A 23,803-nucleotide genomic window follows, 5' to 3' on the forward strand; every position below is an offset into this window, starting at 1 on the left:
TATCAACTTGGGTCCCCAGGTCCCTAATTACTTCTTCTGTACTTAATGGATTACCACCTATGTGGTAATTTGTGGGCACTGTTTTTGCCAAAGGGGATGACTATACACTTTTTGGCATTTAGCTTGAGGCTATGGCTCTGGCACCAGTTGTCTGTTTCTATGAGGCCTTTTTGGAGGATGCTTGTGTCGGCTGGAGAGTCGATTATGGCGCCCAGTTTGCAATCATCTGCGAACTTGGTCAGCCACAGTCCTTCCGTGTTGGCCTGTACCTCCGAGAAATATATACCGAACAAGAGAGGTCCCAGGACTGAGCCTTGTGGGACACCACTTGTAACTGGTTTGGAGTTTGACATGGCTCCAGCAATTCTAACCATGTGGGTTCTGTCCTTGAGCCAGTTTGCAATCCATCTAGTGACATAGGGGTTTATAATTAAGCTGGTGAACTTATCTATAATGCCTGAGTGGGGTATTGTATCGAAGGCTTTTGTGAGGTCCAGGTAGGCTGTGTGGACCACCTTCCCCTCGTCAATGGCCTTGGTGACTGTTTCAAAGAAATCAACCAGGTTTAAGAGGCAGGATCTGCCCTTAACAAAGCCGAACTGGGTAGGATCCAGTGTTTGTAGGTCCCCAATATCTTTATTTATGAGATCCATGATGATCCTTTCCATAGCTTTGCAGACCAAGCTAGTCAGGCTTATGGGGCGATAGTTTCCAGGATCCATTGAGGCACCACCTTTATGGAGAGGGACCACTGTTGCTGTACGCCACTCTTTGGGCACATATCCTGTAGTAAGGCTGAGATTGAACAGTAGTTTTATGTTTGGGTTTAGCTCTTCTTGGAGTTCATGTAGGACGCAGCCCAGGACACCATCTGGTCCCATTGATGCTGTGTTTTTTGCTTTGGAGAGGGCGGTTCTTACCTGAGCATCTGAGATGTCAGGGGGGCAGCACTCTGCTGGGATAGATATTTGCCCTTTTGGTGGGGGGAGAGTTTGCTGAACCTGTCCGCTAGGATGTTGGCAATGTCTGTGGGTTCGGTGTATTTTTGGTCATTTTGGACTAATTCTGAGCATATCTGGGAATTACCACCCAGGTTCCTAACATAACTAAAGAAAGTCTTGTGATTATCCTTAGTGTCCTGTGCAATTTTTCTCTCGAAGCTGGCCTTAGACAATTTTATGTGTGCCCATAGTTTTTGCTAATACTGATCAGTGATGCCTTCCCTTTTTGGGATTTTGCTCTATCATTTAGTAGCTTCCTCCTTCTATTGTATAGTTTGTTTATGGCTGGGGTCCACCAGACAGGACGTCTGCCTTTGGAGGATTGGGTCTTGGTTTTATTTGGGATCGCATGATCCATGCATTCCTGAAGGTGTTCATAGAATGTGTTTATAAAGGATTCTGCGGTCTGGGCCGTATTTTCCACAGGCCCGGGGGCTTTGAAGAATTCCACCTCAGTTTTCAGGAGTGTGAATATAGATGCCCCAGAGGCAGATCCCAGCCCCAGGGCTCATACAGGTCTAAACAATGGGGTGCTTCTACCTCCAAAAGCGGAGAAGATAAATCACAGCCATGCAGGAAACGTCTCAATGACTTTCCCCTGCCAGCACCAAGCACTTATCTTCTGGCAGCTCCTTTAGGGAGAAAACTAGCACTTTTTTCTCAAAATTGGCACATGATCACCCAGGACAAATGGGTCCTGAATATAGTGTCACAAGGCTACAGGTTCCATTTTCACACCCTGCCAAGGGCAAACGGAATGCCAGACCTGCCACACAATCAATGGGCAGAGGCACAAAACAAGTTTCATCCCTCATGGACATGAGGGCCATTCAGCAAGTACCACGGCAAGAGCAGAGACAAGTATTTTACTCAAGACTGTTCTTGGTGCTCAGAAAGGACAACGCCTGGAGACCAATACTGGACCTGTCTATTCTAAACACATTTCTGGATATTCCAAAATTCAAAATGTTGACTCTGCAGCAGCTTCTGCCCATGCTGGGCAAGAAGGCCTGGCTTGTGACTTTAGACCTAAAGGAGGCATACATGCATGTCCCAATCAGACACTCGTGAAGAACATACCTCAGATTTATAGCTGGCTCAATGCACTACCAATGCTCTGCACTGCCCTTTGGCTTATCTACTGCACCCAGGGTCTTCACAAAATGCCTGGCACCAGTAATTGCATTTTGCATACAAAGAGGAATACAAATATATCCTTATTTGGACGACTGCCTTATTCAAGCAGAGAACGAGGACATTCTACTACAGCATCTGGTGTTTATAAAAAGATTACTAACATGCCTAGGGTACACAGTAAACAAAAAGAAATCAAAACTAGTACCCTCACAAGAGTTAATATTCCTGGGTGCAAGCTTAAATGCAACTGTCCAGATGCTTATCTCTTGCCAGACAAACAAAGATAACTGACTACTTATTTCAAAATGCTGGCAACAAAGACCCAGTTATCTGCAAGAAAAATTCTGCAGGCATTGGGCTTCATGGCATCTTGCATTCTGCTAATTCCATATGCAAGACTGCATATGAGGAAACTACAATGGTATCTAAAAAGTGTTTGGACTCAACATTGCCACAGCCTGGAAACAATAATTACCTTCATTCCCTGCCTACAACAGGAGTTTTGATGGTGGGCAAAGGCTTGTCACGACAACAAGGGACAGCCTTTTGCTTTACCCACAGCCAGACAGACATTAACAACAGATGCATCAGATTATTCCTGGGGGGCATATATGGCAGGAAGATGTATTTAGGGCACATGGCCCACAAGCCAAATGCATCTACATATCAATCAAAAAGAGATGCTAGCTGTTCAAAATGCCCTGACAGCCTTCAAGGATCTATTTCATCCAGGACAACTATTGATAAAGACGGACAATACTACAATCATGTGGTACATAAACAAGCAGGGAGGCACACATTCCTACCCCCTCTGCAGATGAGCCATGACTTTGTGGGACACAGCATTGACTTGCCAAGTACATCTGCAAGCACAATACCTGCCAGGAAAGATAAATTCTCTGGCAGACGAACTAAGCAAAAACCTAATGGATCCCCACGAGTGGAAATTGGATCCACAGGTCTTCAGCATGATAACAAGGAACTGGGGATGCCCAGACATAGACCTTTTTGCCTCCCCTCACAACTGCCAACTACAGAGATTCTGCACAAGGACTTATCACAAGCAAGCATGGAAAGTGGATGCTCTACCTTTCAGCTGGAAAAAAATTAACAGTATATGCCTTTCCCCCACTGCCTCTCCTCCCCAAGGTACTCCTAAGTCAGACAAGAGAAGCCAAAAATGATAGCGATTGCCCCAGACTGGCCCCGTCAGCACTGGTACCCAATCCTGAAAAACTTGTCCCAATGCCCAGCCTGGACATTGCCTCACATTCCTCACTTACTGACCCAACAAAACAGTCAGATCTTGCACAGCCAACTCAGGACCTTAAATGTGGTAGCATGGTGGATAAGGTAACCATTCAAAACACGCCTCTCTCTAAAGCAGTGATGTATGTTATTTTGGAGGCCAGGAGGCCTAGCACCAGAAAAACTTATGCAGAAAAATGGAATGCTTGGAACCAGGCACAAGGAATTGACATGATCCTCCCAAATATTCCTCAGGTTTTACAATATCAAATTGAGATGATGCTGGACAAAGGCCTATCCTTTTCATCAATTAAGATTCATGCCTCTGCTATTTCAGCTCATTACAATACAGAACCACCTATTTTTTCTCATCCATTACTAAGGCAGTACCTCAGAGGGGCCAAAAACATAAGACCTCCAAGAAGAGCACCAATACCTGCATGGGACGTAAATTATGTCTTGGAAAAACTCACACTGCTTCCTTTTGAGCCAGCCTCTACAGCTGATATAAAATTCTTATCCTGGAAAACAGCTCTGCTCCTAGCAATAATCTCTGCAAGACGAGTCTCTGAGTAACAGGCACTCATGGCTGTGGAACCTTTTATCATTTTCCATCAGGACAGGGTTTCTCTGAGGACAAACATGACATTTATGCCTAAGGCCGTGTCCAGTGTAGCCCTGAATCAAACAATTCATTTGCCTACCTTTTATCCAAACCCACAGAATAAGGGTAAGAGACTTCTGCACTCTTTGGACATTCACTGGCAGCTACACTTCTACTTGGACATAACCAAAGCTTTCAGAAAGACTGAACAACTTCTAGTGGCATCCGCTGCAGGATCACAAGGAAAGGCTATCTCAAAGCAGACTATTTCAAAATGGATAGGCCATTGCATTTGTTTCTGCTATTCACAGCATGGCAAAGCAGTGCCTAACGGCATTAGGCCACATTCAACCAGAGCAGCAGCCACTTCAGCAGCCTTCCTCAGAGGAGTACCAACCAAAGACATCTTAGAGGCTGCAACTTGGAGTCAGTGCACACTTTCACAAAGCACTATCACTTAACCTCTTTGCACTAAATCCAGGGCAGGCTTTGCCACTGCAGGTCTGCAGGGCCTCATAGCCTTTCCTAATCCTATTTAGCCCCAGCCACCCTACCTTAGCTTTGGGATTCATCCCAATTGTAATGATTGCAACAGTGAAACACGATGAACATAGTACAATTGTGTACCTGCCATAAATGTAGATGTTCGAGTGTATTCACTGTTGCAGTCCAGGTTACCCACCCACCATCCCCCTTTCCTTTGCTAGGTCTTATCTGTACTTCTCTATTCTATACAACCTATGTGGTGTATTTGCTTGTAGATGAAGGTAGAGCTTAACTGAGCTTAACTTTACTGCATGCATGTTTATTGGCATAAATTAGCCTACCCTTTTGGGGCCACCTGACATCTGGGGCAAGAAAAACTGAAGAAAATGGCATCGGCTGCATCTTTTGTACCCCTGGCGCACTAACGTCAGGGAGGGGGTGACAGCAACTGACACTGGACCAAGACTTTGGAATTCAGGCCGGCTGCAGGTAACCTGCCAGCAGGATAACCCAATTGTAATGAATGCAACAGTGAATACACTCGAACGTCTACATTTATGGTAGGTACACAACTGTACTTTTTTCAGCCATCTCAGTACCATAATGATGTCCTTCAAGGATGCATCTGCAGTCCTTACAAATGGGTTGTCCTGTCGTCAGGCAGCCCTTCGGTCGGCCGGATTCCAAAGTCTGGGTCTGGCTTCGGCTGGTGTCGCACTTCACCCGACGTCATTGCTGCAGTTACTCGGGTATAAAGGCATCAGCCGACGCCATTTTCCCCAGTCTTTCTTGCCGCGTGGCGCCCAAAGCAGAAGCTGTTCGCAAGTGCCGGTCTGTCAGAACCAGAGATTACTACTACCGAATACTTCTACTACTAACGAAGACTTCTAAAAAGCTAAGTACCCCGTTGGGGACTCTTTCTTGCCTCAGCCGATGTCAGAAAAAGTGAATAACTGTTTAACTTGTGGGAAACAAATACCTCATAAAGATTTCCACTCTTACTGCTTACCTTGTTTAGGCCCAGACCACGACGTAGCAGCTTGTCTAGCCTGTGCTTCTTTTAACCGACGGACGCTTAGACGTCGGTCGGAATTTGCTCAGCAGTTTTTCGGCTCTGATTTTGCTTATATTATGCCGTCGGATCCTCCGACTTCTCAAATATCCAAAAAACGCAAGGAAAAGGACCGACACTCGCGGTCCGCGATTTCGGCCGAAACCGCGGTTAAGACAACCGCGAGTGTCTCGGTTTCGGCTGAAACCGAGCAAGCGGTTCTTCCTCCAGCCGAAAGCTTACCTTCTACCGAGGCCTCTTCCAACCTGGTGGAATCGGCTTCTGAAATCCAACCTGCAGTTGTGGTTTCTCAGGAATTATCTGACACAATTCCCTTGGATATTTCAACCCCTGCACGTGGAGCTGCTAGGCCTCCTGCAGCCATGTCCATTAAGGCCTTTGCCAGGGCTAAAGCAGCTAAAGCTACTAAATCTGTGCCTGTTAAGACCCCCTCTCACAGGCCTAGTTCCAGTTCCCAAATGCTTAGTTTAGCAGAGGATCTCATTTCTTTAATCCGGGGATCCCAACCTCTCCCAGACAGGGCCTCTCACCCACCTCCAGAGAAGAGGCCTAGAGCAGAGCCCCTGAGCCAGTTTCCACAGATGATTCCTCTGATGATTCAGATAATACAGACCCTCCAGAGGCTCCTTTTTCCCCTTATGAAGACTCTGATGCTGAAGAGTCCATCCCTTCTGCCTCTCCACCTGAGGAATTTTCCTTTGGGGAAACCTTGCATGCTATGAGGGAACAATTTCAGTGGCAGGGCCAAGATTTTTCAGACTCCAGAAAAAGGCTTAGAACCTTTTGCATTTACCACAACATAGGCCTTTAGCTATACCTCCAGTTCTGTCTGTTGTAGATGATGCATTTAATGATGCTTGTACTGCTCCTGATTCATTACCTCCGGCCCCTGCTAAGCCCGATAGGTTCTACAGGGTCCCGGACACACATCACCATTTATACAAGGCTCCTTTTGCAGATCCCGAGACTATCTCCCAGGGGCCTAAGGCTGTAGCATCTACCTCTGCCAAAAATCCCCTCCCCTCTGAAAGGGAATCCAGGTCCTTAGAGAGATGGGGTAAAAAAGTTTACACTTCTGCTACTCTGTCAGCTAGGGCCTTGAACTGTCCATTTCATATGATCCAGTATCAAGAATTTGTTAGACCAGTTAACCAAAAAACTGTCCTCTGATGAACCTTTAGACAAGAAATATGTTCAGGAAATGGTACATAACATTCAGCAAGTTCGTAACCATTCTTTAAAATGCGGCTATGATGCACTGGAGGCTTCCTTTAGATCAGCCATGACTGGCACAGTTATCAGAAGGCATGCATGGTTAAAAGAGCAGGCCTTACCGGACCATGTCAAATCAAAACTATTAGATGCTCCCATGGACAAGGTCAATTTGGTTGGCTCTCCTGCACAACAGGTGCTGAAGAAGATGGAAGAGAAGGCAAAATCTGTCCAAACAGTGAAAGATTTCTTACAGGTCCAACCTCCAAGGTTTAGCAGGAATTGGCCCTCCAAGAATTGGTCCTTTCCAGACTCCTCCAGAGCTCAGAGAGGCAGGAATAGGCATTCAAGAGGCAGAAGCCAATCCAGGGGTGCCTACAGGGGACGCCAGTGGCAGGGTAACAACCAGCGAGGTGCAGCCACAGACACAGCCACCACCACTACTACAGGACAATCACAGTGACTTGGCTCTGGCACCGCCTACCAGGGAACAACTAGAAGCACCCTTAGGCGGGAAGCTAGCTTTATTTACAAAGAACTGGCATTACATCACAAGAGACAAGTGGATTTTGCAGACAATAGACCAAGGTTACAGGTTTCATTTCCATACTCTACCAGGAAAGAGAGGAATGCCAAACCTACCTCCAAATCAAAAGGCAGAAGCTCTACAACAAGTAAATCAATTATTAAAGATGAGAGCTGTGGAAAAGGTACCACATATGGAGCAAGGAAAGGGCATTTACTCCAGACTCTTCCTAGTACCAAGGAAAGAAGGCAAATGGAGACCTATTCTCGATCTGTCCGCTTTAAACACATTCCTCATTGTTCCAAAATTCAAAATGCTGACCCTACAGCAGCTTCTTCCCATGCTGGGCAAGGAGTCTTGGCTGGTAACTCTAGATCTCAAGGAGGCATACCTGCACGTCCCCATACGACCAAATTGCAGAAGATACCTCAGATTTCTTGCAGGATCAGAGCATTATCAATTCTCAGCATTGCCCTTTGGCTTATCTACTGCACCCAGAGTGTTCACGAAATGCCTGGCATCAGTAATCGCTCATTGCAGGCTTCAGGGGATCCAAATCTACCCTTACCTGGACGACTGCCTAATACAAGCGGACAACAAAAACAAGCTAGCAGAAGACTTGAAAAGAGTCATTTACCTTCTACAAGCCCTGGGATACACAGTCAATATAAAAAAGTCAAGGCTGATACCATCCCAAAAGATAACCTTTTTGGGTGCGGAGCTGGACACATCCAAACAAATGGCATTCCTAACAGTAGAAAAACAGGAGCAACTCCCTCTCTACTTCTTGGCATTAACAAAACAAAACCATCTAACAGCAAGAAAAGTCCTACAAGCATTGGGCTTCATGGCATCCTGCATAATATTGGTCCCACATGCCATACTGCATATGAGAAAACTACAGTGGTACCTAAGGAATTTATGGTCTCAGCACAAGCACAGCCTAGAAACTCAAATTCCAATAATTCCATGCCTGAAGCAAGAATTCCAATGGTGGGCTCAGGCCTGTCAATCAAACGAAGGATTGCCCTTCCACAGCACTCAACCAAGCCAAACCATCACAACGGACGCCTCAGACCTCGGTTGGGGGGCCCACATGATGAACAAATGCATACAGGGTTTATGGACTCGAGCAGCTGCACCTACACATAAACCTAAAGGAAATGCTGGCAGTAAAACTGGCAATTCAGACTTTCAAACCATTTCTTCGACAAGGCCAATTGATGATAAGGACAGACAACACCACAGTTATGTGGTACATCAACAAGCAGGGAGGCACACATTCGTACCCTCTATGCCGGATGGCCCTGGACCTCTGGAATGTGGCCCTGAGTTACAACATTCAGTTACAAGCAATCTTTGTACCAGGGAAAGAAAACACTCTAGCAGACATATTAAGCAGGACTACCACGGATGCCCACGAATGGATGCTGCATCCGGACATCTTCAAAACCATTACAAGAAAATGGGGTCTCCCAGAAATAGACTTATTTGCATCCCCACTCAATCACCAATTAAAGAAATTCTGCACCAGGACGTACCATCCACTGGCATGGAAGGTGGACTCCCTATCCTTCAGTTGGAAAAATCTGTCAGCATATGCATTCCCACCACTTCCTTTGATGCACAAGGTGCTATTGAAGATCAAAGAGGAACGTCCAAGGATCATTCTGATAGCTCCAGATTGGCCAAGGCAACATTGGTACCCATTACCGAGGAGCATGTCTCGGGAGCAGATATGGCCCTTGCCCCTAGTTCCCTTGCTGTTAACTCAGAACAATTACAACACCCTGCATCCAAACCTGAAAACTCTGCAGCTGACTGCCTGGAACATTGCATAAGACAAATTAACCCAAATTTATCCCAAAGGGTTAAGGACATTATCTTAGAAGCTTGCAGACCTTCAACAAGGAAAACCTATTCAGCAAAATGGAAAAGATATCTCATTTGGAGTACTGCTAAAGGGGAAGATGTGTCACTGGTAAACATAGCCAACATCCTGGAATACTTGGCAGAGCTATTCCACAAAGGCCTGTCCTACTCTTCCATTAAGATTCATGCCTCAGCTATTTCAGCAGAATACGACTTGGATCCTCCAGTTTTCTCACATCCTTTGCTCAGGCAGTTTCTGAGAGGAATTAAAAATGTAAAACCTCCTAGGAAGCCACCATTACCTGCATGGGACTTGAACTTTGTGCTAGAAAAATTGACACTTCCTCCTTTCGAACCAGCAGCAACAGCAGAATTGCAATACTTATCATGGAAAACTGCTTTCCTGCTGGCAATCACTTCAGCAAGAAGGGTTTCTGAGCTACAGGCATTAATGGCAGTACAACCCTTTCTGATCTTCCATCAAGATAGAGTGTCCATGAGAACAAATCCTACTTTTATGCCTAAGGTGGTCTCCAGAGTATCTTTAAATCAGGCTATCCACCTACCTACATTCTTCCCCAATCCACAGAACAGGGGAGAAAGACTGTTGCATACCTTGGATGTACACAGACAATTACGCTACTACCTGGACAGGACCAAGAGCAATAGAAAAACTGACCAGCTACTGGTAGCATATGCAGCAGGAATGGAAGGGAAAGCAATTACAAAACAGACAATATCTAAGTGGATAGGAAATTGCATTAGATTTTGTTACTCCTACCATGGAAAGAAAACTCCAGAAAAAAATCAGGCCTCACTCTACAAGAGCTACAGCCACTACCACAGCTTTTCTACGAGGAGTGGCTACCAAAGACATTTTAGAGGCTGCTACTTGGAGCTCCGTGCATACATTTGCCAAGCATTATAATTTACCTTTATACTCTAGATCCCGAGCAGGTTTTGCCACTGCTGTTTTGCAAGGGATCTTAACTACACCATAATTCTATCTTTCCTCCTCCCCCAGTTTGGCTATGGTATTCTACCCATTTGTAAGGACTGCAGATGCATCCTTGAAGGACATAGTACAGTTTTGTACCTACCATAAATGTAGATGTCCGATAGAAATGCATCTGCAGTCAGGATTACCCACCCTCCTTCCCCTCTGTGGTACTCCTAGGGTATTTGCCCCTCTTATAGCTAGCTGGGGGAATCTATTATGGTGTATTTGTTTGTATATATGTACATACATGCTTATTTTTTGTTTGCTCTCTAATATTTTGAACCATTGGCAATTATCAAAATTTAGCCTTTCTAGAGGGCACCTGGCATCTGGGGCAAGAAACACTGAGGAAAATGGCGTCGGCTGATGCCTTTATACCCGAGTAACTGCAGCAATGACGTTGGGTGAAGTGCGACACCAGCCGAAGCCAGACCCAGACTTTGGAATCCGGCCAACCGAAGGGCTGCCTGATGACAGGACAACCCATTTGTAAGGATTGCAGATGCATTCCTATCGGACATCTACATTTATGGTAGGTACAAAACTGTACTTTTGACCAGGACTTTGCAATTCAGGCCGGCTGCGGGTAGCCTGCCAGCAGGATAACCCAATTGTAATGACTGTAACAGTGAATACATTCGAACATCTACATTTATGGTAGGTACACAACTGTACTTTTTTCAGCCATCTCAGTACCATAATGTTTGCACAATCCCCAGTGCAACAGTCTTGCCATGCTGTTATGCCTTTCAGTATACAGTCCTTCTGCCGTTAGTATGTCACAACCAGCAACTGTTTCCAATTTGGTTTTACAAAACCTAGATTTGGCTGTTTCTCCCACATGTTCAATGGACTTTGTAAACTACCATGTACATAGCCCACTATCTTGGACCACCATTATTAACCTTTCATCTCTTGGTTTGAATTTGCCGCTCATTAACCATTCCTGCATTAGTTCCTGATCAACATAAGGTTCTTCCAGAAGTTTTCTGTACTCACAGCTATATATGTTCTTCATGTTTCACTGTTGCATTCATCACATTTGGGTTATCCCTGCCAAGGTAGCCCTCAGTCGGCCCGAATACCAGAGGCATATTATTTCTGCATCAGTTGCTGTCGCTTCATATCTGACGTCAGGTCATCAGTAGTGCAAAGTAAGGCAGCTGACGCCATCACATCAGTCTTTCTTGCCATGGAGCCTGAAGCAGAAGCAGTCTGCACAAGTGCCGGTCGGCCACTACCTGCGTTTCGTCTACCAAATGAAGCTGAAGTCTTCTAAAGCTAAGTACCCTGTTGGGGATCTTTTTTCTTGCACTAACCAATGTCAGAAAAAGTTAACAGTTGTCTCGCCTGTGGAAAGCAAATACCACACAGAGACTTTTATTCTTACTGCCTCACGTGCTTAGGCCCAAACCATGATGTCCCCTGCTGTTGGTTCTGTGCTTTGTTCAACGCCAGGATTATCCATCATTGGGCCCTTATTGTGGCTAGATGTTTTTGCTTACAGTCCTCAAACTCCGATATGGCTTTGTAAGCCATCCGACAGTGGATCTTCCAAAAAAACGTAAAGATAAAGACAGAGACAGACTGCACAGGTCCAAATGTACTGACGATGCTTTCGTTAGGCTAGTCATCAGTTCTCCAGTCCTCTGTGAGGTGCTTTCGCAGCCCATGATGCCCGCTTCTGTGGATTCACAGGCCGCTACCGAGACCCTTTTGGAGTTCAGTATGCCGCAAAACTCTTCTTCGACTAAGGATCCTGCGGTCGTCTCTACCTTGGATTAGTCTGGAACTGCTGAGCAGGCACCGGCTTCCTAGGATGTCCTTTGCACTACCGATTCTCGACACAAACTGTCTTCTTTTGCAAATAGCGTTCTTTTGAAAAAGCAGAGTTTCTTGGGCCCAGGGTATAAACCACACCCAAGAAACCGATGACCCAATCTCGGGCACCTGCTTCCTTGCCTCAGTCTCAAATGCCTAAAATGGCAGAAGACCTTATCATGCTGATCCGGGGAAGCCAAGCTACCCCTTCTGAACAGGACTCCGATGACTCAGATACATTTGAATATGAAGACATGCAACCCCTCTCTGTTTATGAGGATTCTGATGCTGAGGATTCCATCCCTTCAGCCTCTCCCCCAGAGCATTTTACCTTTGGGGAAACCCTTCATACCTTAAGGGAGCATTTCCAATGGGAAAATCAGGACTACCCTCAGTCTAAAAAAAGACTCGGGGAATTCTTAGATCTTCCACAGCACAGACCGTTGGCCATCCCCCCAGTCCTGGATTTTGTAGAGGATGTTTTCCAGGAATCTAGTTTGACTCCTGACACCCTCTCTCCTGCACCCAGAAAACCAGACAGGTACTACAGAGTCCCTGACACACACAAATCTCTTTTTTTTTCTCAAATAATTTTTTATTTTATAATATAAAACAAATCTCTTTTTAAACATCCTACTGCTGACCCTGAGGTAATTTCTCAGGGGCCTAAAGGAATTAAAGCAACCGCTGCTAAGAATCCCACCCCCTCAGATAGGGATTCTCGAGCACTAGACAGATGGGGTAAAAAAGTGTACACCTCAGCTACTCTTGATATCTGAGCACTGAACTGTCAGTTCCGTATGCTAAAATTTCAGTAACATACCCTGGAACTCCTCAAACAAAAAGTATCTTCCTTTCCTGCTTGTGCAGAATCTAAAGAGTTACAAGAGTTAATGCTTTCTGCAAGTCAAGTAATTAAACGTACCTTGCACTGTGGATTTGACACCCTAGAACCTTTTTGCAGGGCAGCAGTCACTGTATCTGTCCTTAGAAGGCATGCATGGCTTACGGAACAGCCCTTGCCAGACCATGTCAAATCTAAATTGTTGGATGCTCCCTCGTACAAGGACAACTTATTTGGCATTAAGGCAGAGGAAGTCTTAAAAAAGATGGAAGAAAAAACAAAATCTATGTAGACAGTTAAGGATTTCTTACAGGTCCAGCCAACCAGGTTCAGCAGGCATTGTCCCACCAAGCACTGGTCCTTTCCTGCTCCCTCCAGGCCAGTTCAGGCCAGACCCCGGGAACCAGATCCACCAGACAGCAGCCACAGGGAATGCAGAGATCTAAGCAGTGGACTAACTTCGCTTCAAAGCCAGGGAGTTTTAAGCCCCCCACTTATGGTAAGAACACACAATTCCTCCCCCACCCCCTCCCCACCTTCACTTACCCAATTTTCTTTCCACACCCTTCCAACTCCAAAAGGGTTCCCAGATCTACCACCAAACCAGTGGGCAGGGGTGCAAAAGCAAGTCCTTTCTCTGCTCTCTATAAGGGCAGTAGAGCACATTCCTGCAGAACAGAAAGGCCAAGGTTTCTACTCCAGACGTTTTCTGGTACCCAGAAAAGAGGGCACCTGGTGCCCCATCCTCAATCTATCCATTCTAAACACCTTCCTGGTGATCCCAAAATTTAAAATGCTAACCCTCCAGCAGCCGCTACCCATGCTCTCCAAGGAAGCTTGGCTAACCACCCTAGACCTAAAAGAGGCCTACCTCCGCATTCCTATCAGGGAATCATGCAGGAAATATATCTGTTTCAGGGCAGCATCTCAACACTTTCAGTTCTCTGTGCTTCCCTTTGGCTTACCTACTGCTCCCAGAGTTTTCACAAAATGTCTGGCTCCGGCCATTGCCTTTTGCAGACAAAGGAATATCCAGATTTACCTATGTTTAGATGAATGCCTAATCCAGGCAGACGGCCAGGAAAAGCTGCTCAAGCACCTGGCCTTTGTAACATCCCTACTAACCTCCCTAGGATACACAATCAACAAAAAGAAATTCAAACAGGTACCCTCCCAAAGGATTATATTCCTGGGAGCAAGCCTGGACACAGCATTCCAAATGGCATTCCTTACACCAGAAAAGCAAACGTTCCTGACAGCCTTCTTCTCTCAACTAGCCACCAGACCCCAGCTATCTGCAAGGAAAATCCTGCAAGCTCTGGGGTTCATGGCATCTTGCATTCTACTCATTCCATATACTAGACTGCATATGAGGAAACTTCAGTGGTACCTAAAAAGCCTTTGGTGTAAACACTCAAGACCTGGAGACTCTATAATCTAGACATCTATAATACCTTGCCTCAGAAAAGATTTCCTTTGGTGGGAAACAGCATGCTCCCACAACAAGAGACTACCTTTCTCACCACCCCCGCCACCCAGACCCTCACCACAGATGCATCAGACTATGCCTGGGGTGCACACCTGGATGGCAGATGCATACAGGGCCAATAGAGCCCACAGAAAATCTATCTGCACATCAACCAAAAATATATGATAGCTGTCCGACCTTGATAGCTTTCAAACACCTTCTCTCTCCAGGGGCTCTCCTGACCAAAACAGGCAACACCACTGTAATGTGGTATATCAACAAGCAGGGAGGGATTCATCCCTACCCTCTTTGCAGACTAGCCATGACCCTTTGGCACACAGCCTCTGCCATGCAACTTCAACTGTTAGCACAATTCCTACCAGGCTCTGTCAACTCACTGGCAGACCACTTAAGCAGAAATCTTCTGGACCCACAATAGTGGCAGATCAACAGAAGAACCTTCACCCTAATAACCCAGAAGTGGGGCACCCCCAAGGTCGACTTCTTTGCCTCCCCACACCAACCATCTGCACCAGGGAGCTTCACTGCATTGCTTGGAAAGTGGATGCCCAGTCCTTCCCCTGGGTCAGTCTATCGGTCTATGCCTTTTCTCCTCTACCTCTCATCCCCAGGGTACTGCTCAAAATAAAGGAGGAAAAACCAAGGACAATTCTTATAGCTCCAGACTGGCCTCACCAGCACCAGTACCCCTTGCTGTGCAGCCTGTCCCCACTGCCACCATGGTATCTTCCTCAGATTCCAAACCTTCTCACCCAGAGGGAAGGGGAATTCATGCATCCCCAATTGCAGACACTCAGTTTGGCAGCTTGGCTTATTCCCTAACCCCGATCAATCTGCCAACCTCAGTAAACAGGTTCTAGATGTTGTACATGAGGCCAGATACCCTAGCACTGGAAAGTCTTATGCTGACAAATGGAAAAGGTTCTGCATCTGGATTCAGGCTTAAGGGAGCCAATATGGCACAGCCCTCCCTCCCTCTCATCCTGGAATCCTTAGCTGACCTGCTACATGGTGGCCTCTCTTTTTCCTTTATTAAAATTCATTCCTCTGCTATCTCTGCTCATTTTTCCACTGAGCAGCCCCTTTTATTCCATCCTTTCATCAATCAGTTCCTAAGAGGGGATAGTAACTTGAGTCCACCCAGAAGAGCACCAACCCCAGCTTGGGACCTTAACTTTTGTGTTGGAAAAGCTCACCCTGCCCCCTTCGAACCAGCATCTTCAGCAGAGCTAAAATTCCTCTCCTGGAAGACCACTTTCCTTCTGGTCATCACTTGAGCCAGAAGGGTGGGTCTCCAAGCTGCAAGCACTTATGGCTGTGGAACCCTTCATCTTCCATGCTGGCAGGGTATCCCTCAGGACTAACCCATCCTTCATGTCCAAGGTGGGTGTCCAGTGTGGCTCTCAACCAATACATTCATTTGCCCACCTTTTTTCCTAACCACAGAACAAGGGGGAAATGGTCGTTCACTCTCTATATGTGCACAGACTGCTCAGATTCTATCCAGACAGGACTAAATCCTTCAGAAAGTATGATCTATTGCTGGCTAGCTTTGCTGCAGGGGCTGAGGGCAAAGCCGTCTCCAAACAAACCATTTCCAAATGGATAGCATGCTGCATCTTTGCTACAAACGTCACAGAAAGCCTCCCCCCAAGGGGATCAGGACTAACTCCATCAGAGCAGCCTCCACCTCTGCAGCTTCCTCAGAGGAGTCCCCACCATGGACATCCTGGAGGCTGCCACCTGGACATCTGTTCACACCTTTACCAAACATTACCACCTGCCTATCTTTTCCAAATCCAGGGTAGGGTTTGCCTCTGCAGTCTTGCAGGCATCCTAGCCAGACCCTAGTTTCCTTTACTGCCTCCACCCATTTCCTCAGCTTTGGGAATCAACCCAAATGCAATGACTGCAACAGTGAAACACGAAGAACATAGTACAGTTGTGTACACTTACCATAAATGTAGATGTTCGAGTGTATTCACTGTTGCAGTTCTGGTTTCCCTCCCTCCATCCCCCTGTTCTTTCTTCTATTTCCTTACAAGGGACCTGTTGGTGTTTACTTTCTTCTGGTGGGGTTCTTCCACCGGAACTTGGCTCCCACTTGGGGGCTCCTGACAGGTTAGGGCAAGAAAAACTGATGTAATGGCATCAACTGCCTTACTTTTTGCTACTGACAATCTGACGTCAGTTCTGAAGCGACAGCAACCGACGCAGAAATACTAAGCCCTCTGGTATTTGGGCCATCTGAGGGTTACCCTGGCAGAGATAACCCAAATGTCATGACTGCAACAGGGAATGCACTCGAGCATCTGCATTTATGGTAAATGTACACAACTGTACTTAATGCATTTTCCACATTTCTTGCATTCTCATCTGGTCCTTCACCTTATATTCTTTCCTTTGTTTTTTTTGGAACATTCAGTTGCTGCCTGATTTTTATCTACTTCTGGTTTGATTTCCGATCCTGCTTGACATTGATATGCTTCTGCTAGATTAAGCAGAGAAGTCCTATTAGATTTATTCTCTTCATGTTTCCAAACTTTCACAACATATGGGTCTTGTGAGGTCAGCAGATGTGTGTGGAGTCCCATGATTGCAGATCTATACATGTAATCAATTTCAAGGAGGCCCATCCCTCCTTCAGAACGGGAATATATAATCTTGGTATGCACTGATTTTTTTATAAATCATTTGGTAACCATGAAACATCCTCCTTGTTTTCCTATCTAATCTATCCAATACATTTTGGGACCAGTCCATCACTCCAAAGCTTAAGTTAGGACAAGAAGAGCAAATTGGTTTATAGTTTGAATTTTGTTCCTAGATGTCAAAGCTGTTTTTAGGTATTAATTTAAGTCTTCTAAAGTATTCCTTACTAAATTTTATTCACATTGTTCATGTTTGTTGTTCTTTCATCAGTTCACAAATGTTTATACACTCCCTCTTGCTCAAGTTCCTTTATATCACATTATTGTCCCAAACTGATGTTTTCTTGTTGCTGCAGTCTTCCTGGTTTAAAGGTTGCTTTTGCACATTTATCAAGACCAAATGACATTCTTGTATCATCTGAAAAAGTTTTGACAACTTGCAGTTGTGCTTTCAGTTCTTTTCAGAGTATAGTAGGTAATGGTATTGTAAAACAAATTCCAACTTCTGCATTACTTGTTGCAGCGCAGAAAGTCCTTATGCTGTGCTTGTACTTGGATACTGTGTATTGTGGCACTGGAATTGTAAGGGTTAAAACAGTAATATGACTTGTATTGTGTGTCCAACTTGAATGTTCACATTACGTGCATTTCCACCAGATACTATGTAATGCCCCTACAGGTTCCACCTTTCTGCATTTCATTGCACAACTTGGAGTGCACTGGAATTGTCATTGAAATGCATTAAATGGCTGTGTGCCATTTATGGCACTGGAGTAGTACTGGAGATTCTGTAGTAATGTGTGACATTGAGCAGCTACTTCACGGTAGTATTGCAGTATTCATTTTGTTCTTGTTTATAAACCTTGATATTTTTGTAAGTGAGCTGCCTCATGGCACTGTTGTTTGTCAGGAAGGTACCAGAATATTGGGTGCTGTTGGGAAGAGATGGATGGCTGACAGCTGCTGTGTCCTCATCATTGTCATTTCCATGTACTGGAAAAGTGCTACAGCCAGAGAGTAATGTAGTTGCCATGGAGATGGTACTTCTCAGTAATGCTGCTGACATATTTCAGGAATGGTTTCAGGTTGTAGGCACTGTGCTGCTCATTAATGTGACTGCCAGGAGTCAGAATGGTGTTAGCCAACTGCAACAAACATAACTAAGATGTAGTAACTCGGGTCTCTTGCCACATCAGTGACACGATCGTATGTCTTTAAGGCACCAGATTAGTACATGCCACCATCAGGAGTAACACAGGTATCATGTAGATGGTGTTGAATCAGTAGTATAGCTGTTAAGTTGGACTGGGACACTGCACTATTTGCTCCTTTCAAGGAGCATCAAGCTGTCAAGTGAGAGTTACTTTTCACTATCAGTAACACTCCCTGTGTCATGTTGTTACTCTCATAGTGGTATTGAGTGACATGTCTGAGCTTCTCATTGGTCGCCTTTGGCTGTAAGCTTAGTAAGAACCTAGGATGTTTGCCAGAATACTACAAACTATGTCAGGGCAGAGCGACATAGCTGTAAAACGGGTGCTCTTTTTTAAATAAAGTAGCATGATGATAGACTATATTACATGTTACTATCAAAAAGTAGCAGGACTTGTGTTAGATTGCTGCCACCTGACGTCTATGGCAGTGCAGTGTGTTGTAGCAATATCACAACTGTTATATGCTGTCATGACGTACACAGCTGAGAAATTTGTTCTGTCCCTTATTTGTGGCAGCGATACTGGTAAGATTTGAGCACCAGTGTGTCTTAATTTTCAGCTGAAACAGGACATTTATCAAGGGCTTCCAAGTGGCAGGCTTACTGCTATCACTTTTCAAAAAAACGTTTGTTCATCCTTATAGAATCACTATCCAGTAACATAGATTGTCGATATATAGAAAATAAAGCTACAGTGTTCTTTTGTTACTGTTCATAGCCACAATTCATGACCATTTGTTTCTTTTTGAGATTTATTTTGCTGTTGAAAGTCGGTCTCCAGTGTTTGTCATTCTTTCACAGCATTCATGCATGTACTTGTAATCATTTGCAAATATTCTGGTTTTAAAGCTGTCAAGTGCTACAGTCCCACTTTTCCCCCCTCACACAAACATGCACACAGATGTATACAGATGTGCATAGATGTATACAGATGTGCATGTCTGTGTGCATGTTATCTTTCTCGCTCTATTTTTATGAAATGTGTGTGTATATGTATAATACAGACATACTCACCCACACTGACGAGTTAAACTATAAAAGCTGCCAGCAAAAAGGTGAACAAAATAGCACAACTACACTTTACATTGATGTGAAAATTAAATGAGTAATAAAACACGGACATAATGTCAATTACCTTAATCATGCAAAATGCATGAATTTTTTTTTTTTCAGGGGGCAGGGTTTCCCCGTCTACTATTTTATATATACCAAATTCGTGATCACATAGCATTTGAGAAAGGGCATATTCCCAATTACTGTTGTACCGTGGTTTCGCTCAACTCCAGGAATGGCAAAAAACATGCTGTCAACCTTCCTGCACTTGTGAAATAGTGCTGTCTAAACCATGTGTCTGTCTAACACTTTGGGATGACAACTTCACATTACATGTGATTTGGTCAATCATTTTATTTAGTTGCTGGAATTTTTTGTGTTTTAGAAGTTGCATGTGCTAGTGGTTGTGTGGCTGTGGATGTATTTATTATGGTATTTCTTTTTGTTGCTGGTTTTGAGGGGAAGTATTACAGTTGTGGTTGAATGTACATTGATACATAAATCTGTCACTCCTGTATATCTATACACACATATATATATATATATAAATATATATATATATATATATATATATATATATGTAATGTGTGTGTGTATAGATATATACACACACAGATGTATATATAAAATGTGTGTGCATATTTTATATACAAGTATAAATATATGTGTGTGTGTGTGTGTATATATATATATATATATATATATATATATATATATATATGTATATATATATATATATATGTATATATATATATATATATATATATATATATATATATACACACACACACGTGTATAAAGTGTATGGGAGGTTGGCATAATGGTTAAGGTGTTTACCTTACAGACACAAGGTGCAGGGTTTGATTCTCACATGGGATTATTGGATAGGCTTAAAATGGCCCACAAGAGCAGTTGGCCTACTACTAATCTGTAAACCTGTATGTATTTCGGTTATATTTAAGTGGTCTATCACGTTATCTAAATTACACATGGTTTCTTATAAATTTATAAATAGTAATGCAGTTTACTTAATCACAGTGTGTTGGATTGTGTGAGCTGGTGGTGCACTACCAGGGATTTTTTCCCTTTATTTCTCTGTAGTGCACCCATGGAGTTTTTACATATATAATTTAGGGGTGCAGAGGACAGATCCCCCTCATGCAAGACCATTATTTTCTTCTTCTTCTTCTTCTTTGAGTTATGCTGGGTTGGATGAAGTATGTTTAAACCAGTTGTGTTTAGAAATTCTGATTTTAGATCAAATGACAGACTCCTATATGCACATTCATGTGTATATATCGTGTAGTTTGCAAGTGGTCACTTTGACATAAGGTTTTCACAATAGTGAAAGGTTGATTGCATAAATGGTTAACTACAGTCTTGTGTGACTGCACGGAAGTTGACTGTGTTGGCTACTGTGAGTCATGGGAGAGATTGAATTGTTTGCACTTACTTTAGACTGCTTTTTTATTTTGTTCTTGCTCAAATATGATGAGAGGTGTGTTGTATTCTTTTGATGTCTATTAGTTGTTTATTGTTGGATTTGTTTGAGGTCACAGTATAGCAGAATGGAGATGCCAAATGCCCTTCTCCTGCTATTGTGTGATCCAGGAGGTGGCCTGTATAAAGTTGTAGGGCTGTAGGAGGGGTTTTGTCCCCCTCCAGAGTAGTATAGGTTATAGTGATTTTTTTTTTAAGTTTTTGTTTTGTTTTGCATTGTTTAAAGTGTTAGTTTTTTCTTGTAGTCAGTGCTGAAATTTTCTTCCTTAGTTGTAGTCACTGTTAAGTGTATTCTGCCTTTTTTATAGTCATAACTTTCTGAGAGTCTAAAATTAATGATGTAATCATAAGTACACGCATACGTATCCAGCCACAACTCCTTTTTCCCATTTTTGCACATGTTGTTTGGGTGTCACTTCAGCAATGACAGTCATCTAGAACAGATGTTCACACTACACGCATCATTTAAAATGCAAGGGAAAACAGTAAATGTGAAATGTTTTCATTTTTACTTTATCACAGTCGCATATTTTGTTAATCACATAGTTGACTTTACTTCTGAATTTTACTACCAGAGCTAGTCAGTGATCAGCATGCATAAGTGCTTGTTATCATGTGCCATATATGCTACCTTCTAAATAAGATTTGTATACAGTATATATATATTTTATTATTTTCCCCAAACAGATGGAGGAAGAAGAAGAAACAACAGAGGTGCTCTTTCCCCACTATGAGGGGGAAGGTATCCCAGGGATCACTGTAGAGGAGAAGGAATCTGGAATCTTTGTTAAGGAGGTCCTGCAGCATTCCCCTGCAGCAAGAGTGGGTGAAGTCAGAGAAGGTATTCATTTTTGTACATGCTTACAACAACAGAAGGCTGTTTTGTGTGTGTGCTTTTTCTGAAACTGTAGATTTGCCACCACTAAATATGGAGCTTGATGTTTTGTCCAGGTGCATTATTGCATTCAGTTATTGGATTTATTCAACAATGGTTGCATGTTTACATTAGCTTTCCAACCTCTAAACTATCAATTTGGCATAGCTCTGCGAGATACGACTTAAATAGGGCCGCTTTTTCCTGGCTATTAGTAGCCGTGATGTAACTGATTAAATGAGTAACCATTTTAACTGACAGATTCTGTGGTCAAGCCTTGTGCTCCTAGTCTCACAGGTACAAGGAGGATTCCAGCACTGCAGTTATACAAATGCTTTTTGCTGACTTCCACTGATTATAGGTTTGCTCTGTTGTTGAACTAATAGAGTAGATGTTATCTTTTTAATTTCCATTTTGTAGAGTAATTGATGTCTGTGGCATTTAAGAAAAGACATTTGTGGAACCATAATGTTAGTGGCTGGTGCCCTGGCAATTTTAGCTAAGTCAGGAATGCTATTTTGCTGAAAAAGAATTGGGGCTGCAGTTTGCATGCAGTCCTGTTTTAGCTGCTTGTTTATTTAGCATATTTCATCTCCCTAAGTAAATACATTTCAGAGTGCTGGTTTGTAGTGTAATTTATTGAGATACTGCGATGCGAGTCCACTAGACCTACCTTTAATTCTCAGCACTTCACTTGACTTCTCAGATCTTTATCCAGAACTACACCAGAAAATATTCATACCAACTGGATTTTTTCTTGACAGGTGAATAGAGTAACGAAGGATGCGATACAGTAACACAGAATATATTTTCTAGAATGCTAGCAAAGCACACTAGCAGCTTTCAGACAGGTGTAGGTGCATCATCACCTCATACCTTGATGTGTGGTTACATTTTTTTCTACACACTACTGCAAAACTGTAATGCATATGCCTTCTATGTCTCATTTCTCAGTATTTATTCAAACTGCAAGTTACTTTCTTTAAGAGACTGAGGAACTATATGGTTTTATAAACAGAATCCGACTGCTTTGCTGTAACTAATCTTCTTTAGCTAAAGTAATTTTAAAAACATTTTGCAAAAAGCGACTCAGTTTATCATCTTATGCAACTGATAAAATAACCCGTATAAATCTTTTAAAATGGCAGAGTGTACAAGTCAAATGAGTCGCTGATTTAAAATGCACAAATACTCTTGCCAGGAATTCTTAAAAAAAGAAAAACATCATTTCAAAGGACTTCCATTTTAAACAAATGGCAAAGTTTGTAAAAGGAGGATAAAAATGGTTCATTTCATAATATTCTGTAAGTTATAGAAAAAAAAAACATGTTAGTGTGTTAAGATTACGGAGAACATAAGTCAAATGAGGCACAGATTAAAAATTTGCACATGATCCTGCTTAATTAAAGCATCATTCTGTTCTGAAAGGAAGAGAAAAACATGCCTTATTGCATTTAGAAAGAAACATGCTGAAAAAATATATTTGTGCCAGTGTGGCAGGCATTTTGGAGTACAGCAGACCAGATTATGTAATAATTCCATGTAAAGTGATGCATGGAAATTAGTAGGGAAAGTTATTTTTCTTCTGGACATCTAAGACTTGGTGAATAATTTCTTAAGTAGCCTCACCACTAGATACATCCTTATTATTCTCCAGCTATTCAGCCCTAAAAGGGAAATTTTCATCCCACCTGAAGGAAACTTTCAAGTGCCACATGGTCTTGCCACCTCCAGTTTCAGCCAGGTCTCCCAGAAGAACAACTCTACCACTTGGTTCACAGCAGTCTTAAAACTAATTTAGATCTGGCTATGGTAGCAGTTCTGCAAGACTGCATTTGCTTGTAGACTCCTCAGAAGGGTTCAGTGAGTTCTAGTCCTAGTTGCCATGAGTTGTGTACTAGAGTTTATATTTCTTCCCCAGAAAGAATTCTGCTAAAGGGCAGGTGGTCTTGGTGGATTTATTGGAAATGGCCCAGACTGTTGTTATAAGGGGCCAAAACAGCTGTCTTGTCTATGGAGTAAGGTAGGACTTTACTGTATATTAACAAAGATGTATAATGTGTGTGTGTGTGTGTGTGTGTGTGTGTGTGTGTGTGTGTGTGTGTCATATCTGTTAACTGGGTGGGCGGGTTTATACAACGAACATTTACAGCCATAACCTTGGCCAAAAGGCAGCAGAATTCATTATATTAGGTTTATT

At 43.4% G+C, this 23,803-nt stretch overlaps 1 protein-coding gene across 1 annotated transcript in view; it reads left to right on the plus strand.

Annotated features, from left to right (window-relative positions):
* AHNAK (AHNAK nucleoprotein) overlaps positions 1–23,803 on the plus strand; it is a 300,677-nt gene that overhangs the window by 133,082 nt on the left and 143,792 nt on the right. Inside the window, 1 exon segment of the mRNA XM_044075670.1 lies at positions 21,417–21,570. Within this exon segment, the coding sequence (XP_043931605.1) occupies positions 21,417–21,570 (154 nt within the window).

Source organism: Protopterus annectens, chromosome 6.part1, assembly GCF_019279795.1.
Source record: "Protopterus annectens isolate FY-2018-M chromosome 6.part1, PAN1.0, whole genome shotgun sequence".
NCBI lineage: Eukaryota > Metazoa > Chordata > Ceratodontiformes > Protopteridae > Protopterus > Protopterus annectens.